General features: G+C 37.4%; 1 protein-coding gene across 1 annotated transcript; it reads right to left on the bottom strand.

Moving 5' to 3' along the window:
• Nucleotides 1-17,736: 17,736 nt before the first annotated feature.
• LOC110571144 (40S ribosomal protein S24-like) lies at nt 17,737-18,252 on the bottom strand. The gene has a single exon (XM_044913806.1). The coding sequence runs from the start codon at nt 18,215-18,217 to the stop codon at nt 17,825-17,827; it is 393 nt and encodes a 130-aa protein (XP_044769741.1). The 5' UTR covers nt 18,218-18,252; the 3' UTR covers nt 17,737-17,824.
• Nucleotides 18,253-18,916: the final 664 nt, after the last annotated feature.

Genomic DNA, 18,916 nt, shown 5'->3' with positions numbered 1-18,916 from the left:
TACATTTTAACATTCTGAAAAAAGGAGCATCTCTCTCCAGTCTTTTACATTGAATTGGCACCATGTTATTGGTTTTGCGAAAGCATTTTAATACATCAGACCAGGAAAATTCAAGATATTTCTTTTAAAAATTATTTGCGAGAGAGAGCCAGTTTTCACTGTTTCCAGCTAAAACATGTAAATTGCTCAAGCACTGATTGTTGAAATTGTAGATTGACCAGATTCTTCACTGCCTTCTAGGCCTAGGAGCATGTTTTCAGCCCAGTTCTATGAATATTTTAATTTTTTAAAATTACGGTATTATTTTTATTACTGATTCTGGTGATTATAGCTTACTCACAATTCAAAGCGATGTTTTTTTAGCATTAATAAATAGGAAATTCCAAAACCAGTACAATAAGTTTTATTTGTTAAGAAAAAAAATTATACTGTTCGACCTATGGCTGGCTACTTATTGGTTGATTTAAAGAGGATGTTGATATTTACACCCTGGACTGTTCTAGGAGATAGGAGGGTGTTTTCATCATTCTAAACTCCTCTCACAATCTGATTGAGGTTATTTTACTGATAAAGGCGTTTATCTCTACAATTTCATAAAATAGCTAAGTAGCCACAAACATTACTAAGAATTTGTCCAGAAATTTCTATAGCTTGAGTTTAGTATTTTGTGTGATGTTTATAAATCTGTGACCCACAGAGTCCAGTCTTAGAGCGGGACCATATTCAAAATACACAGGCACATACCTGAAACCTAATTTTGAAATAACTCTTAAAAAATTCTCATAGTCCAAACACTGTGAAGCAGATACGTAACAACATATCTTAAACATCTCTCTTTTTTTCTCTCATCCACTGTTTTCACATAAGATAGCTGCTTGTATGCATCTATCTTTCAAAACGTGCCCTACTCTTCTCCAGCCCTGGAGGTGTGCTTCAGATCTTTCCCCTCATCTCTCTTTCTTCCTGATTCTGAATGACAAAAGCCCAAAAGAATTGATCTACAAGGCAGGATCCTCTTTAGGAGGCTGGAAGAGGGAAGCAGAGCTGATAAAATTACCCATTAATATGTATTTTTCCTTTCACAGTTGATTCCTTTCCACAGTTAACTCCAATGTTCAGTAATATTGTGTGTTAATGGGTATGGTAGTTTTAGAACAAGTTTAAGGCAAGTGTGTGTGTGTGTGTCTGTGTGTCTGTGTATGTGTGTGTGTGTGTTTTGAAAATGAGCCGCCATAATAGGTCAGTGTCTATAATCACACACATCTTGCGGTGGTATCCCAAAGTCATAGAGAACACGACTCACACTCACTCAATCACCAAAATCTATGAATTGCTTTCATAATCAGGACTTATTTTCCACTAAATAACTGTGTAACTCTTTAAAATCTGTTATTCCTTAGGGGCGCCTGGGTGGCTCAGTCATTAAGTGTCTGCCTTCGGCTCAGGTCATGATCCCAGGGTCCTGGGATCGAGCCCCACATCGGGCTCCCTGCTCGGCGGGAAGCCTGCTTCTCCCTCTCCCACTCCCCCTGCTTGTGTTCCCTCTCTTGCTGTGTCTCTCTGTCAAATAAATAAATAAAATCTTTAAAAAAAAAAATAAATAAACAAAATCTGTTATTCCTTTGAGCTCGGAGAAGTTCAGCATTGTAAACAGAACAGTTTCAAATACCATCTTCTCAATCCATATGTCAAGTTTAAATCGGAATACAAAACCGTTGCTTTTATAGTGGATGGAGAGAGTTCCGTTATGTAACATCAGGGAAAAGTGTGCAACCTCTGAGGGCCATTGGAGGTCTACCAAGTGGGATCTCAGACTTTAATTCTAAAAACACTTTAATGTATTTCTTCAGAAATTTCTAGGACCTAACCATTTGGCTAAATTAAAAGAAACTAAATCTTTTTTTGCTTCAACTTCTTAAATATCCATAAACTGGCAGTGGTTAAAAACACATAAGCATAAAGAAAATTTGTAATCTTCATTATTTTCTCCATTACATCATGCAATAAAACTGACTTCCAAGAGTCACAACACAAACTCTCTTGATGAATGAGGCAATGGAAACTGGGCACACCAACCTCCTATTTTGAGTTGCATTAATTGTTGAAACCTTCCTCCCTGCCCCAGCCATGCCCCAAATATGGCATATTTTTTTTTAGAAGAAAATGTTTTGATCAAACTACGCAGACTCTTTATTGGTAATTGCTTAAGATTTGTTAATTTGTATAAACCAGCTTAGGAAAATGTTCCTAACTTAGGGAATAGGGTATAATATTTAGATAGGCTGCACACTCTGGGCTCAAATAGAGCTTCATATTTGAAACCTCTGGTATAAAATTTCCATGCTTGGCAGGACATGTGCCATGGTTCCGGCGTTCCTTTGACAACTCTCTTGTTCTTTGTACCAACAGAGAAACTGACTTCTATTAGTAAGTAGTATATAAACCCCTACTCCAACTCCATGTAAGAAAATTAAGAATATGGTATATTCAATTAGCAAAAGGTTCAGAAGTATTATAAAAGATAGAACTACTTCGAAATGCAGCGTTAGTCAGGGTTCTCCAGAGAAACAGAACCAATGGGATGCGTAAATGGAGAGAGAGATTTATTTTAAAGGATTGGTTCATGCTATAGTGGGTGCTGGCAAGTCTGAATTCTGTAGGGCAGCTAGTTGGCAGGCTGAAAATTCAGGCAAGAGTTGAAGTTGCGGTCTTGAGTCCAAAATCTATTGGTAGGATTTCTGTTATGATCTTGAGGAAGTAGTATTTCTTCTACTCCTGGAAACCACAATTTTTGTTCATAAGGCCTTCAACTGATTGAGGCCCACCCACATTATTGAGGGTAATCTCCTTTACTGAAAGTCCACTGATGGTAAATATTAATCACGTCTACAAAACACCCCTCACAGCAACATCTAGTCTAGTGTTTGACCAAACAACTGGCACCATGCTCTAGCCAAGTTGACACCTAAGATTAACCATCACAGTGACGTCCATTCAATAGTATTTCCTCAAAGGCACAATGATAATTAAGTTTAAAAATACAAATCCCTTAGTGAACAATATAAGGCATGTTTTCATTAAGAAAACAAATCCCCTTGTTTTATTTTTCTTTGTTCTTTTCATTCAGTTGTTTGATGGTGGAGATGGGGAAGAGTGGGGGAGGGAGGAGTGGATGTGTTCACATGCCCTCTTCTGCATAACCTTGTCAAATATTTGTGCTAGAGCATTGAGAATACTGTGTCTGTCCATTAGAGAGGATCAAAATAGGACAAATAAGTGACTCACAACCTAGTGGAAGATAGAGATTTGTAAACAATCTACCTTACATATTACAAGTTGTATTATAAATTCAGTGTCACAAAAAGGTATAAAGGCAATAGTATTGCAGGCATATAAAAGGGTTTGGATATGCTTGAGCTCCCAGCTGAAAGGAAGTTTCACAGACTTATAAGGGCAGCATTGCAAACTTTCCTCACTACTTTTTGGTACAGACAGGTAGAGGGGGGAAAGGCCATAGCATAAGGAAATTGTTTCCAATGGAGGGTCACTTCTCAGTTGCACCACAGAGATGGCTAGAATTAATCAAATTCACACAGCAAGTCCTGACATTTGATGGCCTAATTAGAGTGATTATGGGTACGCTTTAAAAATGTGCTTTGTCAGCAGATGATCCAAAGAGATGTTTCCATAAAGAACATGTTCCCACTCCACACCTGGCCCAGGAGAAGCTCAAAACATGGAACTAAAGTTAGTACATTAATAATTGTTTGTGATGTGGTTGGCAAAAATACTTTGTAATTGTGCTCCCAGGAGTGCTTTAGGGAGATAATTGCAGCAGGTCAGGTTTTTCTCTACCTTGTAGGAATGTTTCAGTAACATTTTTTGTGATTAAAAAAACTTTATATGTATGAAATACATATATGTAAATATTTATAATCTCATATATATAAATAAAAGCTTTATCTCTCTCTGCGAGAAGGAGAGAATGAGAGATTCATGACAGAGATTTGTGACAAATTTATGTATATATAATATATATAGGTAGCATGTAATATATATTATATATATATATATATATTAGTGTTTTTATACTAGTCTAAAGTGCCCACAAATACTTTTTTTTTTTTTCTCAGAAGAAAAGTTGGTGAGAACAATAAACTAGCTGTGACCTGTGTATATCATGAGCAACAACCAAAACACAATGGGGGCAATAGGTGTGGAAGGAAGCAAACAGTAGAACAAAGTTGTTAGGTTGGTAATTTTGTTTTGCTTTTGCTTTTAATTGCAGACATGTAAATACTGAATTCTCATAGTGTTGAGGAACTGAAATGAATTGAAAGAATAATACTCCTCACCAGATGTTCAGTGTAAATGTTATATAAAAATGTAAATAATTATAGGATGTGAAAATGTCTCAGAGCAACAGCTATTGAGGGAATATAATTCATTTGTCTTTTGATATGGGTGTATAGTTTATGCTAATTTCACTAGGGTTTTTCAACTATATGATCTGTGTTTAATTTGGAATACCTGAAATTAAGTGATGGCTCTTTATTTTGAATTTTCTGCAATAGTATAGATATTACTCAATTTTATTATTTTTAAAGCAGTGTTGGAAAGGGAAAAATTAACTTTACCCTTCAAGGTTCGTCTAGCTGGTCTAAGAATTAAATTGACATGAGACAGATTAATAGAAGAAAAAAAAGTTTAATAATGTGTGCACAGAGGCCCAATAATAAAATTGAGACCTAAAAGAAATTGAGACCTAAAGAAGCTACAAGGCATGTAGCTTCTATATTTTTTGGACAGAGAACCATAAATCTGTGAGGGGTTGACAGGACAAAGTAAATTTATGTTCAGAAGCTTCAATTAGTAAGGAATTCTAAAGAGAATTTGGTCTGGGTAGTAAATTAGTAAAAGTAACAAGGTTTGTTTATATAGGCTTCTTCGCCCTGAATTCCCTACTTTGGTGCTAAGGATGTCTCTTTACCTCCTGGTAGAGGGAACATACCTTTCACTTGGGAGATATATTTCCTGCTTTCAGGAGACAAAGGAGGGTCAGAGTGTTCTTCTTGCACTGGTTATTTCTTAAGTAACTTTAACTCAAAATAATCAATATGTCATCCTGGCACATTTTGGGGCAGCCTGGGGCCCTTCAGCAGGTAATTCATTAAAAATACATAACTAAATATTTAGAAAATATTTCAGATTGTGAGATTATTCATTTATTTGTATTTACAAGTCAGGGAAAAAAAAAAAGATCTAGGAAAGACTTTCAAAAAGGAGTAAGTCAGGAAGCACCACTATTCTTTCTTTACACTCATTTCCTGCGTATTTGAACTCTTGATCTCATGGCTTTGAACACCGTTTGTTGTGAGAGGACTCACTAATTAATAGTTCCAGCTCAGACGACACACTTATATAACTAACAGTTTAATGAACATCTTTACTTGGATGTCTGATAGGCGTTTCATACATAACATGTCCCAAGGTGAATCCTTGCTTGCCCTTGCCCCTCAGCCCTCACTAAACTTGCCCCTCTCCTGCACTGTTTATCTCAGTACAACTCTTGTACCCTTGGCTCAGGCCAATGATTTTGGAGTCAACTATGACTCCTTTATTTCCCCAACACCCCTTAGGCCACCCATGAGCAAATCCTCTTGACTCATCCTTTGATTTTTTTTGACTGTTTTTGAGCCACTCAAATGGCAAGTCTGTATGCTTCAACCTAACATACCCAGAATCTGAGTATTCTTATCTCCCTTATGATTTCCCTAGTTTATACTGTTGTGTGAATTATTGCAATATTCATTCAGCTGGGTTCTATGCAAGGTAGTTCAAAGTGGTCCTTTTATAATGTAATCATGTTATGCCTACCCTCAAACCCCACTTGCTCCCATTTCATCTGTGATTAAAGACAAAGGCCTTAAAGTGGTCTAGAAGGCCCCACAACAGCCACCCTCTTGCTTACCTTCTTCCTGCAATCCATCCTTTCTACCTCTCTTGTTTCATCTCCTATTATACTCTCTATCTGTTTCTTTCTTTCTTTTTTCCTTTTAAGTAGGCTCTAGGTCCAGCATGGAGCCCAGTGCGGGGCCTAAACTCACAACCCCAGAGATCGTGACCTTAGCCAGGATCAAGAGTCGGACATTCAACCAACTGAGCCACGCAGGCGCCCTTCCCTACCTGTTTCAATCCAGTGTAGTCTATATTAGTTTTCTATTGCTGTCAAAGCAAATGACCACAAATTGCCACAAATTTAGCACTTTAAAACAACACAAATTTATTATCTCATAGTTCTGCAGGTCAGAATTAGGGTTGGTTTAACTGTTTTCTCTGGTTGTTGGCAGAATTTTGTGCTGTTTGTAGGACTGAGGTCCCTTTTTCCTTGCAGGCTGTTAGCTAGGGCTTGCCCTTAGCTTCCAGAGGTCTCTTTCTGGTCCTTGCTCAGGGGACCTTACATCTCAGAGCCAGCGGCAATATAGTATTCTTTTCATATTTGGAATCTTTCTGGTTTACTCTTCTGCCAAATCTCCCTTGCTATAGCCAGAAAGTTCTCTGCCTTTCAGGTTCACGAGATTATGTGAGACCCACCTTGATAATCCAAGGTAATCTCTTTATTAAGGTCTGGAACTTTAATTCCATCTGCAAAGTTATTTTGCCTGAAATATAGCAGTGTCATAAATTCTGGGAATTGGGACATGGACAACTTTGGGGTACTATTATTCTGCCTACCATTGGGCCTCTTGACCAAGCATGCTTCCATTTTAAGACCTGTATGCTTGCTGTCCTGCTATGTGGAATATTCTTCCCCTGGATAATTACACAGCTCATTCCATCACTTCTTTCAGGTTTCTGCTTAGTTATCACCAGATTCTATCAGCCTCTTTGACCAGCCTTTAAAAGAAATACCCACTTGCCATTGCTTTTTTTTTTCCTTTAACCCTTTTTTTTTTTCTTTCTCTGACCATTGGCTGACATAGAATATATTTGTTTACTTGTTTATTATGTCTCCCTCTACTAAAATCCCTGGAGATCAGGGACTTTGATTTATTCACCATTGGATTCCCACTACCTACAGCAGTTCCTGGCATATGGTAAAATGTTTAATAAATATTTGTTGAATGAATGCAAATCACCAAAAAGCCCTAGAGCCCTCACTCCATTAATCATGTCTGAGAAAAATGAGTCGACTAAGACTGAATTGACCTAATAGAGCAACTTAAAAAAAAAAAAACAACTGTTATTCATAAGAATATTATTAGTTTGTCCAATACCTTGTTGAAGTCATCAGTGGCAACTTCTATAGCATCTATGCCCAATCTATCATAAAAGAAAACAGTTTGGCATTTTTTTTTTTAAGACTTATTTATTTATTGGGCGCCTGGGTGGCTCAGATGGTTAAGCGTCTGCCTTTGGCTCAGGTCATGATCCCAGGGTCCTGGGATCGAGTCCCGCATCGGGCTCTCTGCTGCTTGGGAGCCTGCTTCTCCTTCTGCCTCTCTCTCTCTGTCTCTCATGAATAAATAAATAAAATCTTTAAAATAAAAAAAAAAGACTTATTTATTTATTTTAGAGAGGGAGGGAGGGGCAGAGGGAGAGAGAATCTTGAGCAGACTCCCTGCTGAGCGAGGAGCCTAATGTGGGGCTCTATCTCACGACCCTGAGATCATGACCTGAGCCGAAATCAAGAGTTGGATGCTTAACTGACTGAGCCACTCAGGTGCCCCCCAGGGTTTGGCATTTCTATCCTTGGCATACATAAACTAGCTCAAAGTTTTCATCTCTTCCATCTCTAAGTGCTGACAAGCTTTTTAATAATCTGTTCTAAAACTTGAAAGAGCTTAAGTCTGTAATTTTCAGAATTCATTTTTTCCATTTTTCAAAATAAGGATATATCTCATTTGCAAATTCTTGGTATTTCTCTTATTTAAAATATTTCCTCAAAAATTATTGACAGTGAGCCCTTAATCTATAAATGACTCTAGAATTAGAAATATTAATCCCCTCAAAATTACCATTCCTTCTTTTTCTTTAACTCCCCTCCCTATGATGTTTGTTTTGTTCTTTCTTGTTTAAAATTGCTTTGCTTGGAGCAAAGAATGAGCACAAAATGAGATTTTTGAAGATTTTGCTTTCTATCTCCATCTACACTACAAAAAGATCTGAACACTTTTCTCTGAAGTTAGCTAAACAGCCCCTTGTGGGAGTATCAGCTCATCCTGACATTTAACCTTCCCTTCACCACTGTTAAGGGTTTCAACCTGGGTCTTTGTTAATCTGTAGCTGATCCATCCAGCAGCACCTTATGCAGTCTCTTTAGTTCCCTATGCATGTTTCTCTTTACTTTCCTCCTGGGTATTATCTTTGATAACGTCGGCAGAATATTTTAGAGTTATCCATCCCTCCTGAGCTATTTTCTATTTGAGAATTTTGTCAATTCGGAGCACCTGGGTGGCTCAGTTGGTTAGGGTCATGATCTCAGGGTCCTGGCATCGAGCCCTGTGCTGGGCTCCCGGTTCAGCGGGGAGTCTGTACAAGGATTCCCCTCTCCCTTTATCCCGCCCCCGCTAGCACGCATGCGCTCTCTCTCTCTCTTGCTCAAATAAATAAATCTTTAAAAAAAGAATTTTCTCAATGCAAGCATACCTATCCTTCTGAATTAAAACACATTTTTTTTTTTGAAAAATAAAGTTTTTGAACCCATGCTAAGTGCAGGCAAGAAAAAACAGCAGAACAGTTTTTTCTCAAAGTCTGGTCACTGGACCACCTGAATTAGAATCACGGGATAGGGAGGAATACTTATAACGTGGATTACCAATTACGGAATCAGAATTGGAAGGCGATAGATGAGAGGCTTGGAAATCAACATTGTTAATAAGTTTCTCAAGTATACGTTTTATAAAGTTTGAGAACTTTTTCTGTCAAGGATATATGCAGAAGCATAAGCCGCTGCTCCTAAGGAGACAATACTATATTTAAGATCTAAAAATAATACGTGGCAAATTAATGGCATAGAAAATAAGTGCACTTGAGTCAGCAAGTCCAGCTGTTAGGGGTGGGGTGAGGGCTATTCAGGTTTCATAGAGCAGGTGTGCATTGGTCATAAGAGATACTCAAGAACTATTGAATTAATGACAGAGCTGTGCTGGTAGATGAAGAAAACGTAACTTTTTTTTTTTTAATTGAAAAAGAACTTAGAATCCTCTTGTCTTTCCTCATTATCATACAGATAAGGAAACTGAGTTCCAGAGAAGTGATTTGACTCAGTTGCCCCCTGTCACACAATATGGTGCTTTTGGAAAAGACTAGACCCGAAGTTTCCTAAATCCAGACTTGGTGCTTTCTCCACTATTTCTTGAGAGATTTGGACTTGCTAAGAGTAAGGGAGAAGGCATTTTAAGAACTGGACTAAATTTAGTTGAATGTATATAAAAGAGGTGTGTATTAACCAACATAGCAGGAAGGGTGGAGGATTTGCTTGAGAGTCTGATGAAAAGGTAAGTTGTGATCAGATTGTGAGCAGTTTTGAATACTAGGGTGAAGGATGTAGATAGTGGAGAGCTGCTAAAAATTTGGGGATAAGATAAAAACAATGTATTAGGAAAATTAACCTATAGTTGGCACTGGGAAAGATAAGAGGGATGAAATGCCAGAACCAGGGAGAAATGGGAGGAGTTAGCTTCATGGTCCATAAGGAGAAAATTCAGACCCAAACTGATAAAAGAATGGATGTGTGACCAAATTTAAAGAATGGATCAATAAAACATGGAAAGTAGTTTAATTCTAGTCTAGTTTAGGGCTTTCCTTCTTTTTCAATTTAAAAAAAATTTTTTTTTAAGATTTATTTATTTATTTTAGAGCAAGAGAGAGCAGGGAGAGAGGGGTATGGGGTAACAGAGAGAGAAACTTAAGCAGACTCCACCCTGAGATCACCACCTGAGCTGAAATCAAGAGTTGGACGCTCAACCAACTGCACTACCCAGGTGCCCTAGTTTCCTCCTTTTCTTAGTTGACTAACATTTTAGCTGCAATTTTTAAAAAAGCAAGGAATTCACTCTTTCTCATACCATTGTAGGGCCTAACATTTTCTATTTTCAAAACTAACTAGCTAACTAACTAACTAACTAATCAAATATAAGTCTTACATTTAGGAGACCATTAAAACACTATATTAAAATACTAGTTAATTCAATAAACCATTAAAAGAAGCAGCTACATGTTGTTTGGCACTGTGCCAAGTTCTGGGACCATTAGAAATGCATAAGATATGGTTTCTGTATTAGGGTTCTCCAAAGTAACAGAACCAATAGGATGTATACATATTAAAAAGGTTTATTACAAGCAATTGGCTCATGTTATTATGGAGGCTAAGAAGTCTCAAGATCTGTGGGATGAACTGGTAAGCTGGAGACCCAGGAGAGTCGATTTTTAATCCAGTGGTCAGTAGGTTCAAAACTCAGGAGGACTGATGTTAGTTACAGTGAGTCTGAAGACAGGCAAAAGATAGTGTCCCAGTTTGAAGGCAGTCAGGCAGGAAGAATTCTCTCGTGCTTAGGGAAGTGTCAGCTTTTTTGTTCTACTCAGGCCTTCAACTAATTAGGTGAAGCCCACCCACATGCTAGAAGGCAATCTGCTTTACTCTGTCTACTGATTTAAATATTAATCTCATACAGAACCCCAGAATAATGTTTGACCAAATATTTGCTCAGCACGTGGCCCAGCCAAGTTGACACAAAATTAGCCATCACAGTTGCTTTTCTAGAGGAGCTGACAATTTACTGGGGAAGACAGATACGTAAAATAATCATAGCTTTAAAATAAATAAATAAATAAATAAATAAATAAATAAATAAATAAAAATAATCATAGCTTCAATGTTTCAATATAGATATTTTTTAAAGTGCTATGCAAACAAAAAGGGGAGAATGATAAATTCTGTCTGTGGAGAGAGGGGAAGTCAATGAAGTTACAGGAAAAATAACTTTTGTTTAGAAAAACACCTGGGCAGGTTGTTTTATTTATATATATCAGGCTCTCTGAGCAGTGTGAGAATAACCAGGATATCTCCACATCAGTCTGCATGGGAAATAAATGTGCATTTGAGGATTGGATATAGCCAGGAGATTAAGAGCTAGAATGTAAGAAGAAAACAAAGCAACCCCAAAATATATTGCTTTCCAAGAGGGTGGTGGATTGGATGGCATAGATCAAGAAGACAAAGGTAGCAGAAATGGATAGAGAGAAAGTTGATGTAGAGAAGCAGACCTCTCCCTGGCTCCCTCATATCCGCCAAAGGAAGTGAACCAAACTTGAGAAAATGGAGACATCAAGTGTAGACTTCAGGATAATTGTAGAAAGACCAGTATTACATTAAGAGGATGATGGAAATCTGAATAGTAAAATGTATTAAATCCTCAGAATAGGTTTTTGTTAACATTGGCATTGTAGGTTCTTTAGCTTAAATATAGAACTGGCAATTTTTTCTTGAGGAAAGGATAGATCATGACACTTACTATAGAATTATGTAGAATTCAGTGGTAAATGGTTTAGTCAAGTTTTACAGTTTGTTGCTTTTATAATCTTAGACTATAAAATAAAACAGTTGAACTGAAAATGTCTTGCTCTTACCCAATTTCATCTCCTCACCGCTTTTCATGCTCTGTTGCTTTTTGTTGGCCAGCACACTGCTTCGTTTTAAGCCAAGCATTTGAAAGTGTCAAATAAAAGTACTGTTGCCGTCAGGGAACAGCTGACTTTGTTTTTACTCAAGTGTGAGATAGCACCTACAGATGTCAACTTGGATTCTTTTTTAATGAAATAATTCCTATGAATTCCAAATACACTAAAACATTGCCAGAATTACCTTTGAAAATGTAGTGTACAGTAATCAGTTTAGATTCCAGCAACAACTCAAATATATCAAATACTCATTCTCATAGAGACCTGGTGTGATTGATACAATGGTATTAGCAATTTTACCTTTTTAAAAAAATTCACTCTTGATACCCTTTTCATTTTATACATTTTTCTATGATTGTCATTGTCATTTTATATGTTTCTCCATGCTACTGCCATCTAAGACAGACTGGAAACCAAAGGCACATTTGTGTTGCATAACCACCCCCAAGTATAGTAGACTCGACACCACTTGATTATGGGGACAATGAAAGGAAGGTGGGAGTTATTTCTCACTATTTAAAAAATGTCTGAATTTGGGAAATTTCAACAGGAAGCAAACATGATTGAAAATTTGGGTATAAATAACTTACTTATTTCCAGTTTCAGTGCCACATAGTAAAAGCTACAGAGTGAACCATTTGAAGTTAACAAAATTCGCACATTTTTTTTTCAAGAGTAAAGGGTTTTATAGTCTGTAGGTTAAAATTGGGGGCTGAGTTTAAAAAGTCTGTGAGATCCAAAGTTTAAGCATTCAAAAAAAAAGTTTAAGGGTTCAGAGGGAAACTTAAGAGAATATATGTGAGTTAACAGCCTTAGGAAAGATCAAGGATGGGAAAAACTATAAAAAGAACAGATAAAGCATGCAGAATAACAGAGTTGCATATTGTTATGGAGGCTCAGTTAAAAGAAAATTAGGACAAACTGGTAAAGGTTTCCAAAGGGCAACATTTAGGAGACACAAGCCAGGTTGGCAACTCAGGTGGTCATTAGTGGTAAACTTATAATTAAAACTAAAGGGAATAGACTTGAGTCAAAGCCTGTGTTGATAGGTATGAAAGGTTTAAAGGAGCAAACTTAGATTCTGGCTAGAGCTATGGTCAAGATGTTCCCAAAGTTTAAGTCTAATTTTTTAAACCTACGCTAAGGTAATTGTATAACATGAGACCACACTTGGAATGTTCTTTAACCATATGGAGCTTATATCTCAGAATGGCCTCACATACACTACTAAAGATTAGCAGGTCGGGCGCCTGGGTGGCTCAGTTGGTTAAGCGACTGCCTTCGGCTCAGGTCATGATCCTGGAGTCCCGGGATCGAGTCCCACATCGGGCTCCCTGCTCAGCGGGGGTCTGCTTCTCCCTCTGACCCTCTTCCCTCTTGTGCTCTCTGTCTCTCATTCTCTCTCAAATAAATAAATAAAATCTTTAAAAAAAAAAAAAGATTAGCAGGTCTTTTGGACCAATGGTAAGTTCTAGAATAAAGTTGAACAGAAGAAGAAAGAAGATCTCAAAAGATCATGAAACCCAGGAGTATGATCTCTAGAAAAGAGATTTCATCTGGAACTCTCTACATAATAGTGGTGCTTTATATGGGAGGATCTGCCAACTGGGACCTGCCTGGGGCAGAATAAGGTGGCAGTACCTCATTCTATCCACTAAAAGACAAAATGCTTTTTAAGACTGCAAAATTTCATTCATGTTCCTTATCTTCTTGAATTCAGTCTTTATGCACTAAAAAGAGATAGCCTAAACAGGGCTCTTTTTGGACTACAATCCTTCTGGCACAATAGCTCTTCTAGTAAGTCAGGAATCAGACTTAGAAAAATATCGAAGGGAGCTTTTCAGATGTAGCTAGAGAAAGATCAGTTGGTGCACTTGAACTATTTCCATTTAGAACATGGAACCTCTTAGTTTACTTATCTATCCTCCAATACTATAACTTGCTCTGGAAATCAATAGAGAAAAGTAATGGTCCTATTTCGTGCATGTGATGTGTCAAAGACTACATTGTGGAGGACTGCAGAAAGAATTAAAAATAGAAATATCCATAGTCATTGGTACAGACATGCTAAATGCCTTCTTTACTGGTCCTGGATGAAAGAGAAAACCATTTTATAGCCCCTGAGTCCTTCAAAACAACCACAGTCCCATAATAATGTTCTCTAATAAAGATACGTAAATTACAAGGAGTTGGATTCTATAGAGAAGAAATGAATAGAAGTCATCTCAAGGTGTAGTAATGCTGAAACACACACACAAACACACACACGGGTCTAAATAAAATTTTTAGTATAGATCTGGGAGGAGCCCTTAGAAATTATGTCCCTCCGATGGACTCTGAAAAACAAACTGAGGGTTCTAGAGGGGAGGGGCGTGGGAGGATGGGTTAGCCTGGTGATGGGTATTAAAGAGGGCACGTTCTGCATGGAGCACTGGGTGTTATACGCAAATAATGAATCATGGAACACTACATCAAAAACTAATGATGTAATGTATGGTGATTAACATAACAAAATAAAAATATATATATTAAAAGAATCATAGAAATTATGTCCCTCAATAACCTCTTTTTGAAAATGTCAAGACTAAGACCTCGAGAGGTAAACTTACCTGCCCAAAGGTTGAGTAGTGACAGATCCAGTACTAAAATTTTAGGTCACAGATTCTCGGTTTAGTACATATTCTCGAGTTTCTAAAAATTGATGTTACTATTCTTTGTTCTATTAGGGCATAATTATAAGCATCAAATATTTGTAGAATATCTTTTGTATAGTAGAATATCTTTCTTTTTATTTATTGGTAATTTTATAACTATTTTAATTTATTTAGTAAATTAGCAGGTAATCCCATGCCACATCCTTCACCCTATCCCATTTCAGTCTCACCTGGTGTCTGAAGAATAGTTATTCAGGCATTTCTTAAGCTCATGACAACTACTAATATACTTTTAAAATATTTCAAACATAAAAGGGTTTTGAGCTGCAAAAGATTGGTTTTTCTTTCTTTTTTTTTTTAAGATTTTATTTATTTATTTGACAGAAAGAGACACAGCGAGAGAAGGAACACAAGTAAGGGAGAGGGAGAAACAGGCTTCCCGCCGAGCAGGGAGCCCGATGTGGGGCTCCATCCCAGGACCCCGGGATCATGACCTGAGCCGAAGGCAGATGCTTAATGACTGAACCACCCAGGTGACCCAAAAGATTGGTTTTTCTTAGAGGTATTTCCAGGCTTTTATCCAGAACTATACTCCTAGAAACAGCTCCCTAGGAAAAACTCAAAATGTTATCTGTGTTCTTTTTTCCCAAAGTTGTTTTGGCTTTTCTGGATCTTCTTCGTTTTCATATAAGTTTTAAAATCAGCTTGCCACTTCTACAAAGTAGTCTACTGAGATTTTGGCAGGATGTCTTGAATCTATAGATCATTTTGGAGAGAAGTGATTTCTTAACAATATTGAGTCTTCTAATCTATGAACATAGTAGATCTCTCCATTTACTTAGGTCTTCTTTAATTTTTCTCAGCAGTGTTTATAGTTTTTAGTGAATAAGTCATAAACATCTTTTATCAAATTTATTCTTAATTATTTCATGATTTAATGCTATTATAAATGGTAAATTTTAATTTCAATTTCTGATTGCTCATACAAATTTATAGAAATATAATTGGTTTTTGTATATTGACTTTGCCATCTTACTAAACTCAGTTTTAGTTCTTATAGTTTATTTGCAGTTTCTTTTTTTTAAAAATATATTTATTTATTTATTTATTAAAGAGAGAGCATGATTGGGGGGAGGCACAAAGAGAGGGACACAGGCAGGGCAGAAGGAGAGGCAGAGGGAGGGGGAGAGAATCTCAAGCAGACTTCCTGCTGAGCACAGAGTCTGATGTGGGACTCAAACCAATGATCCTGAGATCATGACCTGAGCTGAAGTCAGATGCTTATCTGACTGAGCCATCCAGGTGCCCCTTATTTGCAGTTTCTTTAGGATTTTTACATAGATGATCACATCATTTGTGAATAAACAAAGATTTGTATCTTCCTTTCCAATCTGTTTGCTTTTATTTCTTTCTTCACCTTATTATGGTGTTAGAACCTCCAGCACAGTGTTGAATAGAAGTGGTGGGAGTGGACATTCTTACCTTATTTCCCATTTTAGTAGTGATGTGTTTAGTTTTTCATCATTAATATAATACTAGCTATAGGATTTTCAAATATGTCTCTTATTAGGTTGAGAAAGTTCCCTTCTATTCCTATTTTTCTGAGGTAATATGCAAACTGAAAAAGTAATTGTCAGCTTGGCATAATTTTGAGTAATTAAAATATTGCATCTCAGTTATGTTTCTCAATCTTGATGTATATCATCTTTTCAATAAAATTTTCACCCATAATAATAATAGCTGAGTCAGTTAGAACTCTTTCTTTGCTTTGGGCAAAAAACCCCCACATGGGCTGAAGTAAAAAAGGGAGGTTATTTGACTGTGTAACTGAAAGTCACGCACACTGACCTGTGATGCTGTCAGGGCCATTTCTCTCTCCCAGCATCTCTGTTCTTCTCCTTCTTTCTGGCACTATTCTTAGACAGCCTTTCTTCCTGTGATGGCTAAATGGCTACAGCAGTTCCAGACCTTACATCTCCTAAGTCTTAAGGCCACTAGAAGAGAGTGTCTGCCTCTGTTTTGGAAGTCTCAACAAAAGTCTTGCTGCATTTTAGCTGTAGATTGTGTCACTTGTCTATCCTTAAATAAATTAGCCTGGCCTGGGAAGTGTGATGAGTTGAACAGCTCAAACCTGTGTCCAGTGCACCACCTGGAGTTGGGGTGAGGCCTGAGCCAAAGAAACCACACAGCCTAAGAGTGACAGAGGTCCTGCCCTGAAGGGAAATAATGATACGTTTACCAACTCAGAGGGAATAGATTTTTACGACTAGCCAGAGTCATTAACAGTCCATTGTACTAATATTTATTCAGCACACAATATGTATAAAACCCCTTAAATCTCATTTATTTCTCCTCAAAACAACCCTATAATGCAGGGACTGTTATTATTCCAATTTTCCAAATGAGGAAGCTGAGGTTGAGATGTCACACGGACTCAAACTCAGGTGGTCTGACTTCAGTGGGCAAGCAATTAAATCAAGTGGCTCTAGATATTGTGTTTAAATTCTGGGCAATAAGATGGGAAAGGGGAAGGCATAGGATACCTACTAACTGAATCAGTCCCTTTTTGTTAGGAATACAGTAGCTTTCCTGGAAGCCTTAAATAGTAAATGTCCACTTACATTCCATTAGCCAGAGACAACTCATATGTCAACCACTAGCTGAAAGACATCTAGGGAAATAGGTTTTTATAACTGGTTGTTTTTCTGCTCCAAAGAAAATTGAGGTTCTGCTTTTAAGAAGTAAGGAGAGGCTATTGGATAGGCAATTATCAGAGGTAATATTAACACCAACTGTTCCATTTATCCAATGCTATGCAACCAACCACCCCAAAATCTAGTTGCTTAAAACAATGATGACATTTAATTTGCTCACAAATATGCGTTTTGGCAGGGCTCAGCAGGGATAGGTTCTCTCTTCTCTACTCTGCATCATTTGGAGTGGCTCAAGGCTGAAGGCTAGAATCATATGAAGGCTCACTCATTCAGTCCCACATCTGAAGGATTATGGCTGTTACCTTGTACCTCCACTGGGCAGTGACTGGAAAGCCTTCATGTGACTCTTCTATGTATGTAACTGCTTGGCTTCCTCACAGCATGGTGGCTGAGTTCTAATGATAAAGGCAAAGTTCTATTGCCTTTTATGACTTAGCCTGGAAGTCATATGGTTTCACTACTGCTGTAGGCATAGGCCTTCCCTCAATTCAAAGGAAGGGGATGGGACCTAGCATCTTCATACTGTGAGAAGAACATGTGGGATGGGATATATTGGTGCTACCTTTAGAAGATATAATCTGCCAGTAAGTGCTTATATGTCATCATGCTAATGTCTGAACATGAATATTTCTTTTTTTTTTAGTTTGAATCATCAATTAAATATTTTTTTTTTTTTTTTAACATTCTTAGTTTATTGATCCTCTCATGAAAAATCTGCACAACCAGATAAAGCCACTGTAGCATCTTTACTCCTTCTGTTGTCCAATCTCCAGCTCACTTTTTGCCAGCACCAACATTGGCTTTTGCAGTCCCCCTGACTTTCTTCATTCTGTTCTTGCGTTCCTTTCGCTGTTTTCTTGATGTCTTTTTCTTCTCATACAGGCCATGTCTTGCAAGTCTGTGTTTGGGTTCATTTTTCTTTGCATAATCCAAGGAATCATATATCATGCCAAAGCCGGTTGTCTTGCCACCACCAAAATGGGTTCTGAATCCAAACACAAATATGACATCTGGTGTGGTCTTGTACATTTTGGCTAGTTTTTCCCGAATTTCTGTCTTAGGTACTGTTGCCTTTCCGGGGTGAAGAACATCAATGACCATCTGTTTCCGCTGAAGTAGTCGGTTAGTCATGAACTTCCTGGTCCGGATAGTTACTGTGTCGTTCATGATGGCGGCCTAGCTTCAAGCAGCCGGGGAGGAAAAGAGCCATCAATTAAATATTTAATGCAAACATTTTAAAAGGGAAATTGTGAACTAGAAAAAGAAATTCCCCTGAAAATATTTAATGTAAATAACTCCTTGAGATGGTGATTTTACAAAAGTTTTGTCAGAATTTTTCATTTCTGCAAACATCAACCGAAGCATTCTTTTTCCTTCCTTCCCTTCTTTCTCTTCTAGAGTATTCTTTTTAAAAACAAAAGCTGGACCATGTTGTTTGTCCTCTTAAAATGTTTCAATTCTTCTCATTATAACTTAAATACAATAAAATCTTTTTACCAGGGTTTATGAGCCTGGTTTCTTTCTCCAATTTTCTTCTCCCTTCGTTGGCTGTACTTCTGTTATAGGACATGTCAGTTGGGCAAACATTTCAGCTTCTTTTATTCTTCTAGTCCTTTATACATGCCGTTTGCTTCACCAGGGGTTCTCTTCCTCCTGTGCATTGAATGGACCCTTGATCATTCTTTACCTTCTTAGAAGGCCTGTAAGTAGGTGATCAGCTAAAACATTATATATCAACATTTATTTTTACTCATTTATTATTTATTTATTATTTATTTCCCCCTCTGAAATGAAGCTTCATAGCTGTAGAAACCTTATTGGTTTGGTCACTGCTATGTATCTGTGTATACTACTGTGCATGACATT

Source organism: Neomonachus schauinslandi, chromosome 1 (genome assembly GCF_002201575.2).
Source record: "Neomonachus schauinslandi chromosome 1, ASM220157v2, whole genome shotgun sequence".
In the NCBI taxonomy this organism is placed as follows: Eukaryota; Metazoa; Chordata; class Mammalia; order Carnivora; family Phocidae; genus Neomonachus; species Neomonachus schauinslandi.
This window is presented reverse-complemented; position numbering and strand designations above follow the sequence as displayed.

Coding starts and splice junctions, on each gene's coding strand:
- LOC110571144 (XM_044913806.1), bottom strand. CDS start 18,217: ATGAACGACACAGTAACTATCCGGACCAGGAAGTTCATGACTAACCGA.